Source organism: Nanorana parkeri, unplaced genomic scaffold (genome assembly GCF_000935625.1).
Source record: "Nanorana parkeri isolate BGI_ZX_2015 unplaced genomic scaffold, ASM93562v1 scaffold424, whole genome shotgun sequence".
NCBI classification, from domain to species: Eukaryota; Metazoa; Chordata; class Amphibia; order Anura; family Dicroglossidae; genus Nanorana; species Nanorana parkeri.
In genome coordinates this window covers 151945-172287 of record NW_017306692.1, presented here as the reverse complement: position 1 = coordinate 172287, position 20343 = coordinate 151945, and the positions used below count along the sequence as shown (strand labels likewise).

At 39.3% G+C, this 20343-nt stretch overlaps 1 protein-coding gene across 1 annotated transcript in view; it reads right to left on the bottom strand.

Annotated features, from left to right (window-relative positions):
* Positions 1-20343, bottom strand: part of WDR27 (WD repeat domain 27) — a 185209-nt gene that overhangs the window by 139492 nt on the left and 25374 nt on the right. The window contains exons 6-13 of the mRNA XM_018559968.1: positions 18623-18693; positions 18340-18460; positions 16627-16723; positions 16161-16264; positions 14566-14630; positions 14062-14195; positions 12833-12903; positions 3984-4062 (exon numbers count right to left, since the gene is read on the bottom strand). Coding sequence (XP_018415470.1) covers positions 3984-4062; positions 12833-12903; positions 14062-14195; positions 14566-14630; positions 16161-16264; positions 16627-16723; positions 18340-18460; positions 18623-18693 — 742 coding nt within the window. The remainder of the gene's footprint in view (positions 1-3983; positions 4063-12832; positions 12904-14061; positions 14196-14565; positions 14631-16160; positions 16265-16626; positions 16724-18339; positions 18461-18622; positions 18694-20343) is intronic.

Genomic DNA, 20343 nt, shown 5'->3' with positions numbered 1-20343 from the left:
TGAGGGTCACCAATAAGTGGTTCACTTATTGGTGACCCTCAGCGCTGCACACTCATTTACATATAACTCAGAAACATGCCTAGCAGACATGATAGTGACAAAGCCGGCAACCTTGTGAGAAAGTAGAGTTAGAGGAATATCCCTAATTAGCTAAAAGGGAGGCCACTGATGGAGACACTCTGGAGAGCATGAGGGGGGTGAAGTTCTCACTTGAACCTCGCAGCTAGCTGACAGTTAGACCAGTCCCTGCCACCTCGCTCCCCATCTGCTTTAGGGCTCTAAACTAGTATATAAACTCTTCTACGAAACTGTGGGTCCAATATGAGCAAGACCAGTGGAGTTGACCACTCTTCAAGTTAATGCATAAGATAAAATTGTAGGAGCACACCGACTATATAGGTAATCACCTATTTTGGGGGGACCAAAATACCTTTGCTACCTTAAGGCCTTTAAACCCTTACTGGTAGCTAAAAAAAATCAGAAATTGAATTTTGTGTCCTCCGGGGGCTAGAAAACAAGCCCTGAGATACAGGCTTTGGTATACCCCCACTATCAATGTGGAATTCAACCCAAAATGTGATACCTTCTTCTCACCCTACTGCAACCACAAGAACTGGCCAGCTTAACCATTTCCTTTGAAAATCTTTGCTTGGATCGCAACCCCAAGGCAATGCACGCTCATACCACTATTGCTTGCTGAACTAACCACCTGAAGGCTAGACCCTACCATACCTACAGAAATGGCAAAGGGATCTTGGTACTACATTCTCTGCAGAAGAGGGAGACTATATTCTTTGTTTTGCCCACAAATCTTCAATTGCTAACAAAATACAAGAATCTGGATTTAAAATTCTTTCTAGGGGGTAAAGAGTGCCCTCATCCCTACACAAGATTTTTTCCCAAACGTCTAGTGTATGTTGTTGATGCCAACAATCCAAAGGTACTCTGCTCTGCTCTGTTTTCTGGAACTGCCCAATAGTCAGGCCCTGTGGGATGGGATTACATTCCTAATTAAAAAATAAACATTTGTTGTTACCTACTGCATCTTAGTCTACTCTGCAAACATTCCTAAAACCATTCTGAACCAAACTAACTTGCGCTAACGGAAATAGTAAAACTAAATTAAGATGGATTAAAATTTAAAATAGATATTAATATGACCCCGGAGCTAAAATTTCTAAAACCAAAAAGGAAAAAAGCTGCTGAACTCAGGCTAAAAGCCTACAGCATAATGGTGTAATGAAGTGTACAGCGCTAAATGCCCTTCATTACACCATTCCTAAAACCATACCTCTTAAAACACCTCATCAACGCAGCAAGGATATGTATTCTGCTGTTGTTGAAGCAGACCTCCCCTTCCACCTTGGCTATGTGGTGCTCAGGAGTCAAAGAACTGTGTACTAGAAAATATCAACTTAACACTTAAAAACCAAGGAGGGAAGTCTAGGTTCTGCTATGTAAATTTCACCTTTTCCCAGGACTATAAAGCCCTTTTCTCATCCCCATACGGAAAAACTGATACAATCATACTGCAAAATGTGCCCTTGGTCCTCTAATGACGTAATGGTTCTTCCCCATCTAAAGCCTCACATGCCTACTTTCAGTTCATACCCCTAACTTTCATATTATTTTCCTACCTTCACCTCATGTATTTATCCAACTTATAAATATGAAAATGACAGGGTACACTGTGTGCTTGCTACTTCAAATTTCATAAAAGATTGAATAATACCAAAGATATACCATTCCTATATGGAATGATCTTTGCCCTTTGGTGACATTGTTTTCCATGTGCTAGGTATTGTTACAAATACACCATATGAATATCTTCAAGGAACCTTGGTCTGTTTACTTGTTTCTATGTTAATTGTATTTAGTACCCTGGGTTATTGTACTATTCTGCCTTTTTCATAATTAACAAAAAATATATTTTTTTTAAACCATAAGGAGATCCTGCATAATGCAGCCATGGTGTCAACAAATAAGGAATCTAGTAAAGAAACTGAGAACTGCAAGAAGGAAGGCCTGCTGTGCGCATGTGTGCACCAGCTGCTAATAGTTCTGTGTCATCAAGTCCTAGCTGGCACCGGAAGAGTCAAATAGCAGTTCAAGCATAGTGCCCGGATTCTTATAACACATGCAAGCACACAGCCCCAGATATCCCAAAAGAAAAAAAAAAACAGGTTGATAGAACTTAATAAAATATATAAAGATAAGCCTATGCAGAGTTCATGTCCTCCTCAAACAGTGTCCAGCCTGCTACATCTGCTCTGTAGTGAATACCACATAGAAAAAAAAACTCAAGGACATAAAGAGGAAAAAAAACAATCCACAACACAGAAAAACTCCCATTAATCACTCACAACATGTGAATCTTCTGAGACGGAAATAGTGAACTGAAGCAGCTCTGGTCCTCATAACATTGCAAGAATTTCCCGGATTAACTGGCCTGACCTGAATAAATGAGCCCTGTGCTAACTGACAAATTGTCACTGCCAACTGCAGGACTGTTGCAGAAGGAATTTCCCAACAAAGGAATATCCAACTGCACACACTCATAAAATGGAGACTTTAGAGATGGGTCAGGTGAACTGCCACAGCTCTTGTCACGACACTCAGCAAGGAATCCCTAAATAAACGGGCCTGTTCAACAGGCACACAGCCTGGGTATGTCACTACCAACTGCAGGACTGTCTTGGCGAGAACACCAGTATACAAACTGGGAAATTCTGTGGTCAATGGCTAACGGGAGAGACTTCCCGGATTTCCAGCATGAGTCTACCAGTACCTGTTGATAGAAGAAATCTTCTGATTCACACGCAAAATCTAGTAAAGAGGAAGGAGATATCCATTCGCCCGAGGACACTAACAGGGTTATTCAGAAAAGGGTGAAGAGTTTGGAGAAGGCAGGAGAAGTGAACAATCTAGGCCAAAAAGCTGATTTGGAAAAAGTCCAGTTCAGCTATGTTGTCCTAGCTTGTTCACTTCTTCTGCCTTCTCCAAACTCTTCACCCTTTTGTGAATAACCCTGTAAGTGTAACTGGCAAGGTGTGAGATAGGAGGAGTTATAACTTCTAGGGAGCTAGCCTTCAGTTTCTATGTACCTAGTGTCAATTTGTCCTGTAGACAGAAGTTTAACTCTTAGTTGCTAATTACCATAAAGCTGTGTCATTCAATGGATGATAGCGCTATATATCTGATCATTCTGCCACATGCAGTTACCTTTGATGGGCTGACATTCCGCTACTCTGGACCTACATTAGGACCGGTGTTGTCACCCTCACACAGGCTGTGTCAGCTTGCAGTACAGTGAAATGAGAAGACAATGCAGGGGACATAGCTATAAGCATCATCACTGCTGATTCACAAGCCTGTAGCTTGCCAATCAGCAGCTGACTAAACCTAGCCCTGTCCACTGCTTTCTGGATTGATAACATTGCCTCTGCTGCTGAAACCCTTCCACTTCATTCTGCAGTGTCTGGGACAGGGAGCATGTGAGACAGAACTGAAGAAGGATGTGGCACACTCAGGGGAGGAAAAAGTTTTGTTTTGTTCTTTTACTTTATGAGGCTTGTGCGTCACATAGTAACTGGATTTGCGAACTGTCACACGTGAACATTTAGCCCTCATTTACACCTAAGCGACATCAAATGTACGCGATTGAAGTGCATACGAAGCGTACATTAAGTTGTGCGTTTTTGCAAGCAGATTGTGACACATTGACATAAACTGGCAAATGCACATTTTTCGGGGGCATAATCCGCCAAAAAGAAGCTCATGTACTTTTTTACAGCGATGGGCGTTTTGCTACAAGCGACAAAACAATTAGATGTAAACATGGCCATATAAATGAATGACAATTCGGGTCGTTTTTTTTTTTCTGGGCAAAAAAAGTGTTACAAAACGCTTAGGGTAAATGAGGGCAAATTTGTACTTTGATAAGTATTTATATAAATGTTTGAGTGCAGTCTCTATTTACTCACCTTGGCGCAGCAGTGTATCCAGATGACTTGATTTTGTTGTTAAAAACTAGTGGTTGGTCTTTAGTTTTTGTCTGCAAAACTAAAAACAAATGAACAGTCATTCTAATTGCCCACAAGACATGTGCATAAGAAAATGTGGCAACTAGTTTTAATAATAACTTTTCAATACACTAGGTTTTACATTTTGTGTGTGGTATTTTCGGCAGTTATTACCTAAACAGTATAACACTTCAGACAACTTCATTTTCTATTTTTGTTTCAACTTTGTTATTATTAATAACAATAGAAAAAAACTATGTTGGCTACAATGCAAACATAGAAAAAGTGCTTGGTACAAGGTAACATAACAGATATGTAAAGGAAAAATCTACCAGCAAGACCAAAAAAGGCGCCATTCACATATAGCGATTGCATTTCCCACGCGGCACCCAAACGTTAAAATCTTTCACCTGCACGGATTTCGCGAACGTGTGGAATACGTCCAAAAATTGCACTTGTACTATTTTGCAGTCAGCGCGACCGCCGCAAAAGTCTGAACAATGCACATTAAAGTGTTTAGTGTTTAGAGCGGCTCTGCGCGTATTCGTACACACAAATACATGTGGACAACCGCTCCTGTGTCATTTGTCATCAAGAAACAAACAGTGTAAGATCTGGCCTTATGATCTATAAACACAGAGATTGCCCAAAACACAGGGTCAATACCAGAAGAGCATACATGTAAAGATGTTACACAGTCCTGGTGACACTGCACAGCCATGGTGAAATCACACAGCCATGGTGAGCCCCGCAAGCAGTCCCAGTGACGCTTCACAGCCATGGTGAGACCCACACACAGCCACGGTGAGACCCGCACGCAGTCCTGGTGACACTGCACAGCCCTGGTGAGCCCCACACACAGCCCTGGTGAACCCCGCATGCAGCCTTGGACACTGCACGCAACCCTGGGGAGACCATACACAGCCCTGGTGAGACTTCACAATCCTGGTGAGACTCGCACACAGTCCTGGTGACATCACACAGCTAGATATCTGCATAACTAACCCCCACTCAGCAGCAAATAAGAGGAATTCTTGCTTCCCGCAAAATTTACAGAAAATGAAATAATCTCAGTAAAAATAAAACAGGGAAACTTAACTCAATAAAGAAAAGGTATCTATCCTCTTAGGACACACACACACAAAATAATTATTGGAGATGACGGGGTTATAGCTGCCTAGCCATTGTAACGAGATAATCAATGCTATTCACTTCACCTCTCAGTGGTCATAATGTTATGGCTAATTGGTATATACAGTGTACTGTAAATATATGTGTGTGTGTGTGTGTGTGTATATATACTGTATATCTATCTATATAAAGTATATATCTATATCTATACACACACATAAGGTTTAAAAACCAATAAGGTTTAAAAAGAGTCTAAAATATCACAACAGATTTCTGTCTATTCTTGGGGAACTCATGAACATGAACATGAACATGCCTGCCTTTGATCATCTCTATTATATGATAGATTGATGGGACTAGCAGTTTACACAATAAAGAAAAGGATGTTTGTGCTTTCTTTTAAGCTCACGGAAAGTGACAAGAACACTGCATTTTTAAGATTCACTGTGTACCAGATTAACATGTATTTTTGGTACTTGTTGAAACTGTTCTTAGTCTGAAAACAAACATAGCAAAAAAAAAACAATTGCACACACCCAGGTAGACAAGTAAGCTGCATCATATTAAATTTTTGGTTTTGGGTTTAGATACACTTTATATTCTACCTTTAACAGCGAGAACACTGGGGAATAGCCAAAAATCCCTAGAGTAGTTAACTGACTTTTTATGCATCCATCTAAATATTTTACTACTTTATGCAACTGCAATATACATAGAGGGGAATTTATGAAAACTGATAGAGCAAAACATCTGGAGCAGTTATCTATCAGTCTTTCTTTCATTTTCAAAGTTTAAGTGCTCAAACTGAAGATAGAATCTGATTGGTTAGCATGGGCAACAGCTCCACACTCCGTCTGCTCCAGTTTGGATACATTTCCCCATTGAGTTTTACAAAAGTAAATACATTTTAGAGAAATCAATAACTTTATTCTGGCAATCTATGTAATTTGTTAAATGGCAACATGACCATAGGTGTTAACAAATTTGATCCTAATGGTGTGGTTTAAAAAAATGCTTACCATGTGCATATTTTATAGCCCTAGGACACCAGTATTCTGGAAAGCCACTTACAATATAACTCACTGCAGTAAAACAAAAGTCAAGAATATAAATGCCATTTGGTAAAACTCCTAGTTCAGTTCACAGACGACATCACGGATGTTTCTGTGGGCAGATAATAGATTGCTTTTCCACCTCTGAGCACAGTTGATCTAGTGTTTCATTTTAATTAAGTGTGATCATCGATCATTTTGTAAGTCCTGTAATGCATACATACTTCACTGGCATAGTTGCAATTAATTTTCAAGAGGAAAAGGTTCTGGTACTTTGTGTTGCATTTTTGTGGTTAGCTGTGTGAGTTAAAATCAAGCTTATTCATATGCTTCATTCCATTTTATGTGGAAATCTGAATGACTTGTTAGAAGTTTATGTCTTAGACTGACTTGTATTTTTAGATCACAAATGTAAATTCCATCCCTTTTTAGCCATTCTCGTGATGCAAAATACAGACTAATTTTTGTCAAATCTCTAAAAAAAAACAGACATTTTATGTTTCTATACTGCTAACAACTTTTAGAAAGATCTGCTGATTTAAAAATATATTCCTGCTTGAAATTGCCTATATTTAAAAAATGTAGTCTTTTCTGGACCCAAATAGAATTGTAAAAAGGATGGATTATTATCACCTATAGTTTTTGCTTGTCTCTAAGCATATGTATCAGTAAACAGACCATGAAGCTTTCTTGGATTGACTCTGAATAGTCTCTCAGGTCTATTTAGTTCTGCATCAATGTTGCCTATACAGGGGCTCATTTTGGAAGATTTCATATTATCAAATAAAATAATATCCCAATACGTTACCAATATTATTATTTAAGTAATTATCATTGACTAGTGATAATTACCATTATCATTTAAAGCGACATTCAAGTCAATTTGTTTCCCCTCCCCCCCATGTTATGTTAGCACTTACCTTAAATGATGTCTTTTATTCCGATCTACTTCTTCTTTCCCCATGTTTTCATCTGTCCCTCCAGCAGTGCAGCGCTGACACCTCTCTGCTTGCAGGCACTTCCGATCCAGCGGTGTCTGCATGCGGGTGCCTGCGTCCATAGACTTACCTTGCGTCTCTGCTCGTCTCCCGGACGAGAATCGGAACTGCGCATGCGCCCGCCCCAAGATCCTTTGCGGCCGTACGAGCAGTTCCTGATTCTCGGTGCGGGAGCAGTTAAACATCTGCTGGAGACGGTGCTCTCCCTTGTGATCTTATACTGGACAGGAAGTTCAGGGACGCCGAGCTCAAAGAGTTGGAGTCAGCTGTTTGCAAACCTGATGACTATGAGGGCTTAGGCAGAAATTTAAAGAAACACTTTGCTGGGAAATGTAGATTTGTTTGACCTGGATTCATTATTGAGATTTTAATACTACTTTTAGGTTACAGGGTGATTAAACTCTAAAAATATCTTCAAACGATCAGAAACAACAACAATCTCCCTGAAATCTATGCATTGGCTAAAATGTTCCTAAAATATGTTCCTGTTTTTGATCATTTTCATAAAAAATATAATTAAAATATTTACAAAATCTCTGCTGAATGCTCTCGAAGACCGGCCTGTGTATGGCCGTTTTAAAGTGACCTTTTGAAAAGAATATAGAATTGTTAGAGCCCCTGACAGATTTTTGTGTCTGTGTTTCATTGGGGAGTGTTTCCTTCATTCCCTGCCCCAGACACAAGTGAGAGGAAATTTCTCAAAATTCTCTTGTCACCAGAACAGCTGTGCCCATTTGAAGATTTTGTCTATATTCTTGTTCAGATGACAGCTATAAAAAATGTTATTTCTCAGAATTTTCTGTCCCAATAAAAAAAAGTCACCAAGTTGAAAAAAGGGAGCAAATCTCTTCAGCGGGGACACATACAGCATTAAAAATGTGACAGAGATGCTAATCCTTTTCTACTCTATTTAAAACTGAAAAAAATAGGTTTTGGCTAGAGATATACTTTAAAGAGTGCCTGACAAAAAAAAATCAGGTTTTAAGATATAACACCAAAATGAAACTGCTGATTTAGAACAAAAGGAAATATTCAAAGATTTACCATAATGATCTCTTCACCTAGCATATCAATTCCAAGTCTATTTATAACACTGCTCAATATAAAAAAAGCTGCTGGACCAGAAGCTGCTGACTCACAAGATTTATACTAGAACACGTAGGTGTCTTTCAACTTAATAAATGCCAAACCTCTTGGAACATGAGATGCCCAGCAGAGAGCTCCATGGCTTGCATTTCCCACTTACTAACTTAATCTGTTTAACAAGGCAAAATTATTTTAAGCCATACTTATTTTGGATAATGCATGAGGTGACAACATGGCACATTCAGTCAGTTTGTTAAAGCTATTTAAAATAGCACATATTGCTTTCTAATAAAACATAAGAGCTTACATGGAAGATTAAAACTGGGCAAATGCTATTTTATAAAATACTGTGAAATTACAGAAGAACACACAACATTCCACACTGCAGAAGAAAACAATATCCTACTACATGTATTATGGACGTAAACCTTTTAAGAACCACAACTAACTTTCAACCTATTTACTGCAAATACATCTAAAATACAAGTTAGCCTATATAAAAGAATCGTAAAATTTACACATATGTGGTATGAGTTACTTAAAGGAGACCTATGAGGTGAGTGATTTCCACTAATCCTCATAGTTAGAGCTGAGCTGTGACAAATTATCTGTCAGAGGTCGGCTCTATCGATCGGGAAGCGAGCAGATACATGCACGATCTGCTCACTTCTCGATCGTCTCCCTGCAGTGAGCGGTGACTGTCAGTCACCGCTGCACACAGGGATCCCCCCCTCCGATCCTCCAGCGCTGAGTGCAGGAACAGATGGGGAGGGGGCGGGCACAGCTGGCTCTGCCTCTAGATAGGCAGAGCCAGCTGTCACTCATGCAGCTGGGGGGATCTCGACAGTAATGTTGGCATCCGTCCCGGCTGCTGCACTCACAGTATATGGCGGGCAATAGCCCGCCATATACTGAGCTTTGGGTCACGGGAGGATGCAAGTATATGTCCTCCCGTGACCCTAAGGAGAACTATGGGGGAAAAAACTTACCCCATAGTTCTCTTTTAAGGCAGAACTCTATCCAAAAATTAACAAGATAAAAGTTAATAGCCCAAAAAAATTAAAAATAAATACAGATTCTAAAATTGTCCTCTGTAGTACTTTTTTGCCACTAGATCTGACAGCCAGCATCATTCAACGCACTTCCTCTGAGCCCAGGCTTTCATGGACCTGCCCCAGCTTCTGACTGAACAGTGAAGGTGAAGAAGCACAGTGATTAGCTCATCTCTCTGACACTCTGCACCCCCCTCCTGTAAGCATTCTTCTTATCAGCACATTAACTGATTGGCTTCTTTGCTTCTTTCTCTCAAACTCCAGCCTTGCTGTACGGGGACTTCAAGAGGTTGATACCAAGTAATTTTTAGGTATTAACACTGCTTGCATTTAAAAAGTAAACTTAATGATGCTTTAAGGGTTGCAGAGCTGCATTAGTTTCTGTCTTAAATAGAAATCAGCTTTAAGCATTACATAAAAAAAACAAAAAAAAACACAATAATATATTTTCTTTTCCCAGGACAACTTCTTGTGTCTTATTCCTTCTAAAGCATGTACAATAATATTACGTACATCCCGACACTGGTGACTAAAGATCTTTGCTCTAATGCAGAACTAGAAATGCCAGTAAAATCTTCCATATCCTCCACTTCCAGGTATGTCAGATGCCTGTGTCACTTTTGTTTACCCTTCCCAAACCTAGAGATAGCAGATTGTCACGTAAGGCAAGTGTGCAGTTCTCTGCCCATCTCCCTATTTAGTATCAATCAGGTACTAAAAAACCCCAAAACAAACCCAATAAGACAGTTGCCACCCCCCCCCTCTAAAAACACTAGCCTGGTACTGATGTACTATGGGCTGTACTACATCTCTACTGCTCCCAGGAAGAAGTGTGGCAAATGTGTAATTTTACTATTACAAGTGTGGGTAGACAAGTAAGTCACCGTCTGTGAATTGATGATGTTTAATATGAATGAACAATTTAATTAATCAGTTGGAGTACTTCATATAATCCTTCTTTGTATTGCCCCACCTCTTTTTTGGAGACACAAGAGTCCTCTGCTCTCCTGTTCTCCATTGGGCTGGGCTCCTGAAACATAAGCCTGAAGCTGCATATAGCATTGTATCAATATAGAAAGGAACCACACACTCAGGTCCCTTTCACACAGGCTGATCAGGAGGGGATCCCTGCACTGATCCTCTCCTGATCACAGCAGTACGGAGCAGATGTCACCTTGGTGACATCCGTGTCCTTAGTTTTTTCCTACATATTTCAAAAAAAGGAGGAAAAAACTACAATTACCAGACCCCATGCCAGTCTAGGGGGAATCGGATGTAAACAGTTTACCCTGACATGGAATGGAACACTGTTATGTTTTTTTTCCGGACCTAGTCCAGGTGTTAACAGAAGAGTGTCTGTTTACACTCAGTTACCCCTGCCTCCAGCTGAGTCCGGAAAAACAAATGGAACAGTGTTCCGTTTCGCTAGAATCAATCAGGGGTAATCTGATGTAGCAGACACATGTCCGTTTACATACGGTTCCCCATAGACTGGCATGGGGTAGGGTAATTACAGTATGGACGCAGATGTCACCACGTTGACATTCGCTCCATGCTGCTATGATCAGGAGAGGATCCGTGCACAGATCCTCTCCTGATCAGCCTGTGTAAAAGGAGCCTTTCTCGCTTCCGTGTTTAATAAATTGTACAGCTCACAAGTTCACAAATGTATTGGCCTCCTTGTAAAATAAACTGTACAGCTCATAAGTTCACACTTCGATAGGCCTACTTGTATAATACATTTTATACCTGACAAGTCCACATACTGACTGGCCACCTCATATAATAAACTGTATGGCACACAAGGTATACCAACCTATTTGCTTAGTATTAAGAGATGGTATCTTTGGGAATAAAAAACAACACTGACTGGCCACCTCGCATAATAAATTGTGTAGCACACAAGGTATACCAACCCATTTGCTCAGTATTGAGAGATGGTATCTCTGGGAATGAAAAAAAACCAAGACGTGCAAGACAGATCAGTTGCAGCAGATTGGCAGATATAGAGGCTGGATTTACCATGCAGCATGCATGGTAATGCACAAGTGTAGGTGTAAATTGGCCCATATAGTTTCCCTTAGTCTTTCACACTAAACTACAGTGAACTAGCCACATAGGAAAGAATTTCTACTTGACATGCATTTAAGTGCAGCAAAATGCGTGATGCAAAATGCACAAGTGTGAATATAGACTATATTACAGATATCAGATGCTAATGTATGCATCGTGTCAGATAACCTTATTAAAGCAGGTGTAACCAGAATAGAGTGTGATTGTAATACAATTGTGAGGTTAATACAAAGCCCCAGTAACAAACACGTCAGGTCCCACTGTCCAGCATTTCCATCTCCCTTTATACAGTGTGAGGACTTTAAAAATACATTGTTAAATGTTTATGGTGACTGAAGTATAGGCAACAGGTTCCAAAAATTAACTAAGAATGGGACTTTCTTTGGCTCCTGAATTGTCTCATCTGCAGGTCCAGACGGCCATTACCTATTTGGGCATTCAACTGATGGCTTCTCCCCTTGACTACGTCTCTCTGAATTTGCTCCCCTTGCTGGCGAGGTTTAGGTCTCAACTGGCATCCTGGGCTAAATTACCGCTTTCGGTGGCCGGTAGGGTGAACTTGATCAAAATGATATGGTTGCCCCAGTTATTATATGTCCTTCATAACTCTCCGGTGTGGATCCCGAAAAAGACCTTTCGCCTGATCGACGGGATATTCAGGGACCTGGTCTGGAGGATGAAATCCCCCCGGCTGCGTCTTGATGTCCTGCAGCGTCTTTTTTTTTTGTTTGTTCTTCTTTTTTTGGTTTGTTTTACTTGGTTTGTGTCTCGTTTTGAAGTGTATTATCCTTTACATCAATAAGTATCTGCAACGCTTTGACATTGTACTTTGTACGTGTGTGGATTGTTTTTTGTCTGAAAATGTTCAATAAAAAAATTATCTGATTTAAAAAAAAGAATGGGACTTTCAGGCAGAGGATTGCAGGAATCACTCACTTATTTCCACCCAGTTGCTTTTCTGCTACAGATGCCCAACAATCTAAGGCCCCATTTACACCTGGGCAGATGCGTTTCAGTGCAAATTTTAAAAGGGCGGTTTTGGGCATTATTAATCGCATTTAAGCTATGAAATGCAATTAAAAACGCCCATTAACGAGCTAATCAGTAGATTTCCATTGAAATCTATATGAAATCCAGGCTGATCAGCGTAAAAAATAGCTCAGGGAGCATTTTAGGTGGCAGGTGGTTCGAGTCGTGCGGAGCTGCGCGATCGCATAAACGGTCCCCATAGGAATGTTTGGGGTTGTTCATGTCGGCGGTTCAGCGCTGTCAAATCTGCGCGGCCAAACCGCCCTGGTGTGAATGGGGCCTTATAAATTGTACAGCTTCTATCCAGTTTATCAACAGATGTTATACTAAAGCAAAGTAACAAAGTTACACTGCAAGCATAAATATGAATTCTGACAGGTCATACTAACCATTTGTCTTGGCATTGGCAGATTTTTTAGGAACATGAGAACATAATGGAGATGTTGATAACAGAGGATTACTACAAGAAAAAAGATTCATAGAAGAAATGATGTTACTCCATTAAGAAAGAAAGCAACAAGTAAATATTTCAAAAATATTAGAAACCCAGCCATAAAAAAACTAGTTATATATTTAAATAAACAATATGTGTGATGGGAGATGTGTGCTGTGCACTATGGGAATAAAGTCTGTATTTTCTTTGAAGTTTGTGTGGGTTTCCTCTGATTTCCTGAGCTTCCGCCCACAACCCCAAAGCATACTGGTAGGTTTAGTTGGTGTCATATCGCAATAGCCCTAGAGTGTTTCTGGTTGTGGAAGAGCCTTTAGATTTACAGCTTTGTTGGAGGGAGAGAATAAAGAATGGTTCTTTGTACTCTGTAATGTGATAATGTATCAGCAATATATAAATATAGGAACTAATTATTGATAAATCGTATTTACATGAAACAGAATTGCAAATATGTGTACTTTGTTAGAGGTTCAGTTCAAATCTCCATCATCTGACTGCACTAGTGTATCCTGGGAGACATTTAAACATTTGCTTAGCAGCTTAAATACCACTTAGGTATATGTATTGTCACAGCAAGCTGGAAAATGCACAGTAAGCTTGTTTCCTAATAGTAAATGACCCCTACAGCTAGGGATAGATATTAAATGACAGTCGGACATGTGGTCCTGATCCAAATGCTGAATTTTATTCAGTGATCATTCTATGGATGAAGAAGGGTGGCAGCAGCCATTTGTTAACTAGAGACTTATCTTAGGTATATTAATCACAGTGAGCTAAAAACTAACATCCTTGTTATGGCTGGAATTGTCCGCTACCACCCACAACTACAAGGATCACTGCCCAATCTGTGTGAATTAATTGGGTTGGGTCCAATCATTTTTCTATGGATACTTTAAAATAAAGTTACACATAACAGGAACTAAGTACATCTTGTTGCAGTGTGGCACTAAAGAACTCTGCCACCATGCTACTGATGTCCAGTGGTCTGTGTACCACTTCATTTAACAATCTCAGATTACTGCAAAGAAACTCACTACCTAACATGTTTATCTGTTATTAAAATACATCTTACTAAGTGTACTACTAGGTATGTCATTCACATTATTATCCATCACATATGATTAACTGTGGAATCTATCATTTTTAAAAGCTTTCATTTTCTAGTACCTGGAGACAATAGACAAATTAGTCTCGAATGCACAGGACAGTAGTTTGTGCTGTTGAAATCGCCACAAAGCACAGGTGTCAAACTCCAGAAGTGATATGTGACTTTCAAACATTGAGGCAATTAAGCAAAAATCCTGCAAAAGAATACAATACAATTATAGAATTACACTATTGGTTTGATGGAGGACACTTGGTCCTTGGCATTTCATGTACGTTAAACTAAACTGACTTCATATTGCAGTGAACAACTATGAGTGACCCTTGAGTAAAAAATAAACCTGACCTGGCCTAAAATGTTTCACGTAAACAAGGTAAGGTATAGTAACAAAAGTACTAATTTGGTTCCACTCGGACTTGTTGGTGTTGTGGCAAGGGTCAGATTTAGTACATTTATTAAAACCTTATTAATTATTCACAAATATAAAATAATAATATCTGATAATAATATTGACTATAAAGAAAGACAAGAACATTACCAAAAAGTATTAATGTAAATAAACTTACTTTCTTTCCAGTTTTAAATGACATTGATATTGATCCAGCCAAATAGATGCTGAGGTCATCATAATCTTTAATACAAATGGTTATTGAAATTAATATTACAACTTAACAGTGCTTATAAATATTATGAAACAGGTATGAAAATAATTCAAATGAAAATGCAGTACAATGTGTTCACCATTCAATAATCAAATATGTTTGGCATTTTTATTACAAAATAAATTGATTCCTTTTACTATTAGGTTATGTCTATCTTATTTCCAAATCTGCATTCGTATTACAATTTTTACCAATTACTATACAATATACATATTATGTAACATATACAGTATATAACTTTTTTTTTTTTGTACCAGAAGCTTCTTTATTATAAATATCTAGTAGCCAGATACACAAATGCCCTGCAAAGCCATGGTATATTTATTCTTGGATCAAGGAGTTTGAAGCTGGTAGTTATCAGCATGAGACTCCAAGTACCAAGAACCAGTATAAATGCAGCAGCTGCCCTAAGGTTCACAAATTAATAAAGTATCCCTTACACTAAGGCCTGGTTCACACCTGAACGTTTTGTAGCGCGTTCAACGCTCGACGAACGCTCTACAAAACGCTCAAACATCTAAATCCCATTGTATTCAATGGGTCTGGTTCACACCTTGCCGTACTTCCGCCCGTCCGAACGCGATACAAAACGGCCTACACCCAAAGAAGTACATGTACTTCTTTGGGGCGTTTTGGTCTTGCGTTTCCATTGGGATACAGCCAAGTAGCCCTCGGAAACGGGCGCTTGTCGCGCGTTTTTAACCGCGAATCGCGGTAAAAACGCGCGAAGCGAAACGCCCAACAAACGCGCATATTCAATACGCCTAGGTGTGAACCCAGCCTTAAGCACCAGCCCTAACAATGAACCCTCCACTACCTAAACTTTCCAACACAAAAAAACCCTAAAAATGTCCATTACCATATGATCAACGTCCCCGACCCTAAGAACTAAAGAACAACTAAAGGCTCATGTATGGCAGTCTAAACAAGTACCAAATCCAATTACTATGTTCTGCACAAGGCTCATAAAGCAAACTAAAAACGTACTTTTCCCTGACTGAGTCAAATTCTCCTCTTTTTGTGTCTCACATGCTTTCCCTTCCAGACACTGCAGCTCACAGTGGAAGAGTTTCAGCAACAGAGGCAGTTGGACAGAGGCCGGGACTAGGTGTGGCAAGCTACAGGCCTGTGAATCAGCAGTGACAATGCTAATAGCCATGCCCCCCTGTAACATGTTTTCATCCGACTGTAGTACAAGCAGAAAGTCTACATGACAATGGCAATCATGCTCTGAATTCAGGATTTAGGAGCAGTGCAGCATCACTGCCACACCATCACAGGAAGCTGCATTAGGTGGACTTCACTGGCAGGCTCAACAGATATTTGTGGGACTTTACAGGGGAACTAAGAGGAATCTGTGTGTGCAGATGCACCTATAATTAAGTCCTGCAGCACATATTGCACAGGCCCCAGCACTAAGATCCCAGCACCACAACTTACTGATCTGGTTTATTTCTGCTAGTTACCTTTAATTAAAAAGAAATATTGTTGCTTCCTACCTTCATAATGTAAAACAGCTTCCACTTCAGATGTAGCCATATTGGTTAGAAGTATATCAGTAGAACTTCCTATACACATAAGAGCAGGGTTTCCAAGAAGTGGCCTAAAAGTTACAGACAAAAAAAAAAATACTGAACACCTTGATAGATATATTCCTGAAACCACTGATATACATGAACTGGATCAGATAAGAGAAGCTCATTCATGCATTGAGATTCTCAAAAAATTACTTTCCCATCAGAACCACAAAAAAATTGCTGTGCCCAATGGAGAGATTACACACGGCAGACTGCCAACACTGCTGCTATCTGCGACGCCAGCACACCAATGTCAGCCTGAAAAGACATGCTGTTACTGACACAATCTCCAGGTAAGGAATTTAGCAAAAGACAGAAAACAGATTTTGGATCCACGTACCCTTTAAATAACCCAATTTTCGGGTCCTTTTTAACACATATTACTCACATGTATAATTCTGGTAGTTGTTGCCTATATTTCATTATATGAAGTATGGGAAGGCCAGAATCCACTTCATTTCCCAAACTTTTAGTACCGGCCATCTCTAAAAAAAAAAAAAAAAATGGGAAACAGAAACAGGCATGTCATGTGGATGTGGAATATTTAAAGGAGGTGTGACACATTAAACAGTATATGGTTAACAAATTGAACTAAACATATATTTTAATTTCTAATTATATCAATGAGTTTTTGCATATTTCTTACTTATAGCATGTACAGAAGTGAAGATACTGCTTTTTATTTAGGTAAATATAAAATATTGTATACGAATATTTAATATGATTAATTATAGCCAGCACCATAATGGTTTACTGCTGACTGACAGTTCCCTCTCCTTCTCTCCAAGTACAAATGGTACCGACTAGATCTTCAGCCTGTAGCAGCCAGTAAGTGCGGAGCTAGTGATGGGCTCTCATTAGATAGCCTTGCATATATTTCACACACTGAAGAAGGAAGCACCATTATTTTAAAAATAAGAGCTGTATAGATGTAAAAAAACACTACAGTTTCCATAATAAAAAAAAAGAGACTATGATTGCTCACCTCTTGCTGAAAATGCAAGTTGCCTTTCATTTTTAAACGTCTAACCAAGAAAATGCCTGCAGCCATTAACATCAGAGTGGTGTATTTGCATTCTTGTTCATGTACAGTGAGTCACAATTTTATGAAGCCATTTGTTTACCATGACACCCAAGAAACTAACATTTACAGAAGGGGTCAGCAAAGACAGCCTCGTGAATACTACGCATGATCCGTGTGTATGAGGTAGTCACTGCTCCAAGCTCACTCCCGTGATGGACCACATTCTCAATATTAGGGATGCACCGATACCAAGTGCCGTACTCGGTACAAGTACAGATACTTTTTCAGCTCCAAGACTAGACTAGAGAAAAATTCAAAAATTAGGAGGCAGCTGTCGTTTGTAAGGAGCACACTGAGCTCCTTGGATTTGTAAATCTCTTTTTTAATGTATGATTATATTTTTATAAATATAAATAAAGGGATGCACCGATACCATTTTTACAAGTACTGGTACTTGTTTACCATGATACATTTTTGTTTATTGTCATGTGACAGTTTTTCTAAAACAATACAGACTAATGATTTCAGGACAGTGGTGGAGCACCAGAGCTATGTCCCAGCTGCAACTGCTGCAACCCTGGTAGTTCTCATGAAAATGCCAAATATCGGCACTGGTATCTGAACAGGTATCCGGACATCCCTACTCAATATGATAGTTAATACAATAGTAAACGAAATGCAAGATTGTAGTCCATCACAGGAGTGAACTTGGAGTGTTGACTACTATAAAACACACACAGGGACCATAGGAAACAAATGTACCCGCCCTTCAGAAGTGTCAGCACGCATGCTCTTATTTCATTTGTTTTTTAAAGCCTGCTGTGCGTGCAACCTAATAAAAAAAAAAAAAGAAAAGTATCTGCATGAAGATACTTGAATGCATTTTTAACATTCAACTCATGAGTTTAGTGTCACTTTAATTATTGGATGCATCTCTTGATATTACAGGCCCATTTATGTCCAAAATGAATAGCAACATTTCTGGTGTAAATAAGAAGCCATTTATTACAACTGGAAAATATTATTGATAAGGGTTTTAAGACTGACATATCACTGGCAGTATTTGATATACTTTACCTGATCTTTCTGACTGACCGGACCTTTCAAACCGCCTGTAGAATTTCAGTTTCTCCTTTCGAAGATCAATGTTACACAGACATCGAAAATTGTGACCTTTTACCAAACTGAAGGCTCGTAACTGAAAAGGAAATGTAACAATTGATGTTTCTATCTTTTTAACTAAGCAATTTTGTCACTCATATGCTTATCCTGAGAAAACCAAGTAAAAAACATTCAAATATCAGATATAATTTACATCAGTCAAGAATTAAAAATAAAATTAATGACATAGGAAATTTACCATTCCATCAGCACACCCTGTAACCAGCTGCTCATTTTCTTCATCGATGTACATCTTCAAAAGTGGGAAAGCTATCAAGACAAAACATGACAAGAACCTGATAAAACTAAAGAAAAGTGAAGAAGCGCAAAAGGGGGGTTATGGCTTGGTGCTGTCCACCTCTGTCCCACAGCTAATAATTGCGGCTTAAAGCACTACTTCTGTGTAGCACTGTAAGGAGGAGAGTCTCTGAACAAATGCAACAATGTCAAGGAATAACAGCATGTAGAAATCCCACTGCACTCCTGATCGGTATACCCCTTATCAAATGAGTGTTGAAGGGGCTGTGAATGGCACCGCTCAAATGCAGGAAATAAAGTATGTCACCAGAAGACAAACAATCTTCATACAAAGGGCCTTTATTGACATTCAAGCATTTTGGTCAATCAACTAGCAATGTTTTGGGGCAGCACAGGGTCCTTTCATGAAGCATAATATGTGTTTTGGAAGAAGACGTTAGGCATTTTGGACAGAGATGTGCTAGAGACATACTTTATTTTCTAAGCATAAAAGCAGACGCAGAGGACCAAGGAAACTAATGGAGGAAGTTCTTCTCTGACTCCGCACTCTCAGATTCCTAAAATGGTGCTAGGTCCAGACTAATTGACATGAAGATATCTTCCTCTCCATATTCCTGGCCAGCTAGCCCTGGACCAGCAGCCTCTTAGTGGCAATAGCAAAAGACTCCATAGCCACTGATCAAAAAGTCAGTATAGAAGAGAACTACTCTAGATACATATTCTACGCCACATTAGAAGCACTCTAGTATTTCCACTTTTGCAGCTAAACTACTTTATATTTGTTACATGTTCCTTGTTTGTTGCTCTTTTCTAAAAAAAAATTGAAAATAAAAAAAGCGTACTTAACTTCAATTCCTATGTAATATTCATGAGGGGGCTGTGGAGTTAATGTTTACCATAATTAACCCTGCCTGAACTGTGCTGGCAGATCTCATTGTCAGTTGTTAATTAGATGTGCAGGACTGTCTGTCCTAACAAAGGATTAACCCCTTCATGACTGAGGCCCTTTTTTCATTTTTTGCACCCATGTTATATTCCACATTTTAGGCCTGAAAATGACGTAAAACCCCCCAACATTATATATTTTCTGAATGCCAAGACCCTATAGAATAAAATGGTGGTAGTTGAAAATTTTTATGTTGCGCAATATTAGCGCAACTCCTTATTAAACCCCAAAATTTATTGACAAATTTAATGAAATGCCCCAAAACACAACAAATTACCCATTTTTTTAATGAAATATAAAAGATGAGGTTACAACGAGTAAAACGATACCCAACATGCCGTGAAACGGCGAAAAACTGCAGTACCCCAAAAAGTCAATAAAAGACGCTTTAAAAGCCCCCACAGGTCATCAATTTAGAGATACCCCAAAATCTCTCACTCCGGCGTGCGCGGCGATACCCAACATGTGTAGCGCGTTCGTCGTTTTCATGCGTAGGCGCACCCGACGCGTGTTTACGTGGCGATGCGCGTGCTCGCGGGGGCGGGGGACTTTTAAATTTTTTTTTGTATTATTAGATTTATTTTAGTTCATTTTAATTTTAAAAAAACTGTTTTTTGTCTTTTTTTACTTTACTTTGACTGCTATCACATGGGGGGGCTTACAAGCCCCCCCATGTAATAGCAGATGGTGGTGACAGGTCCTCTTTAAGGTGATGC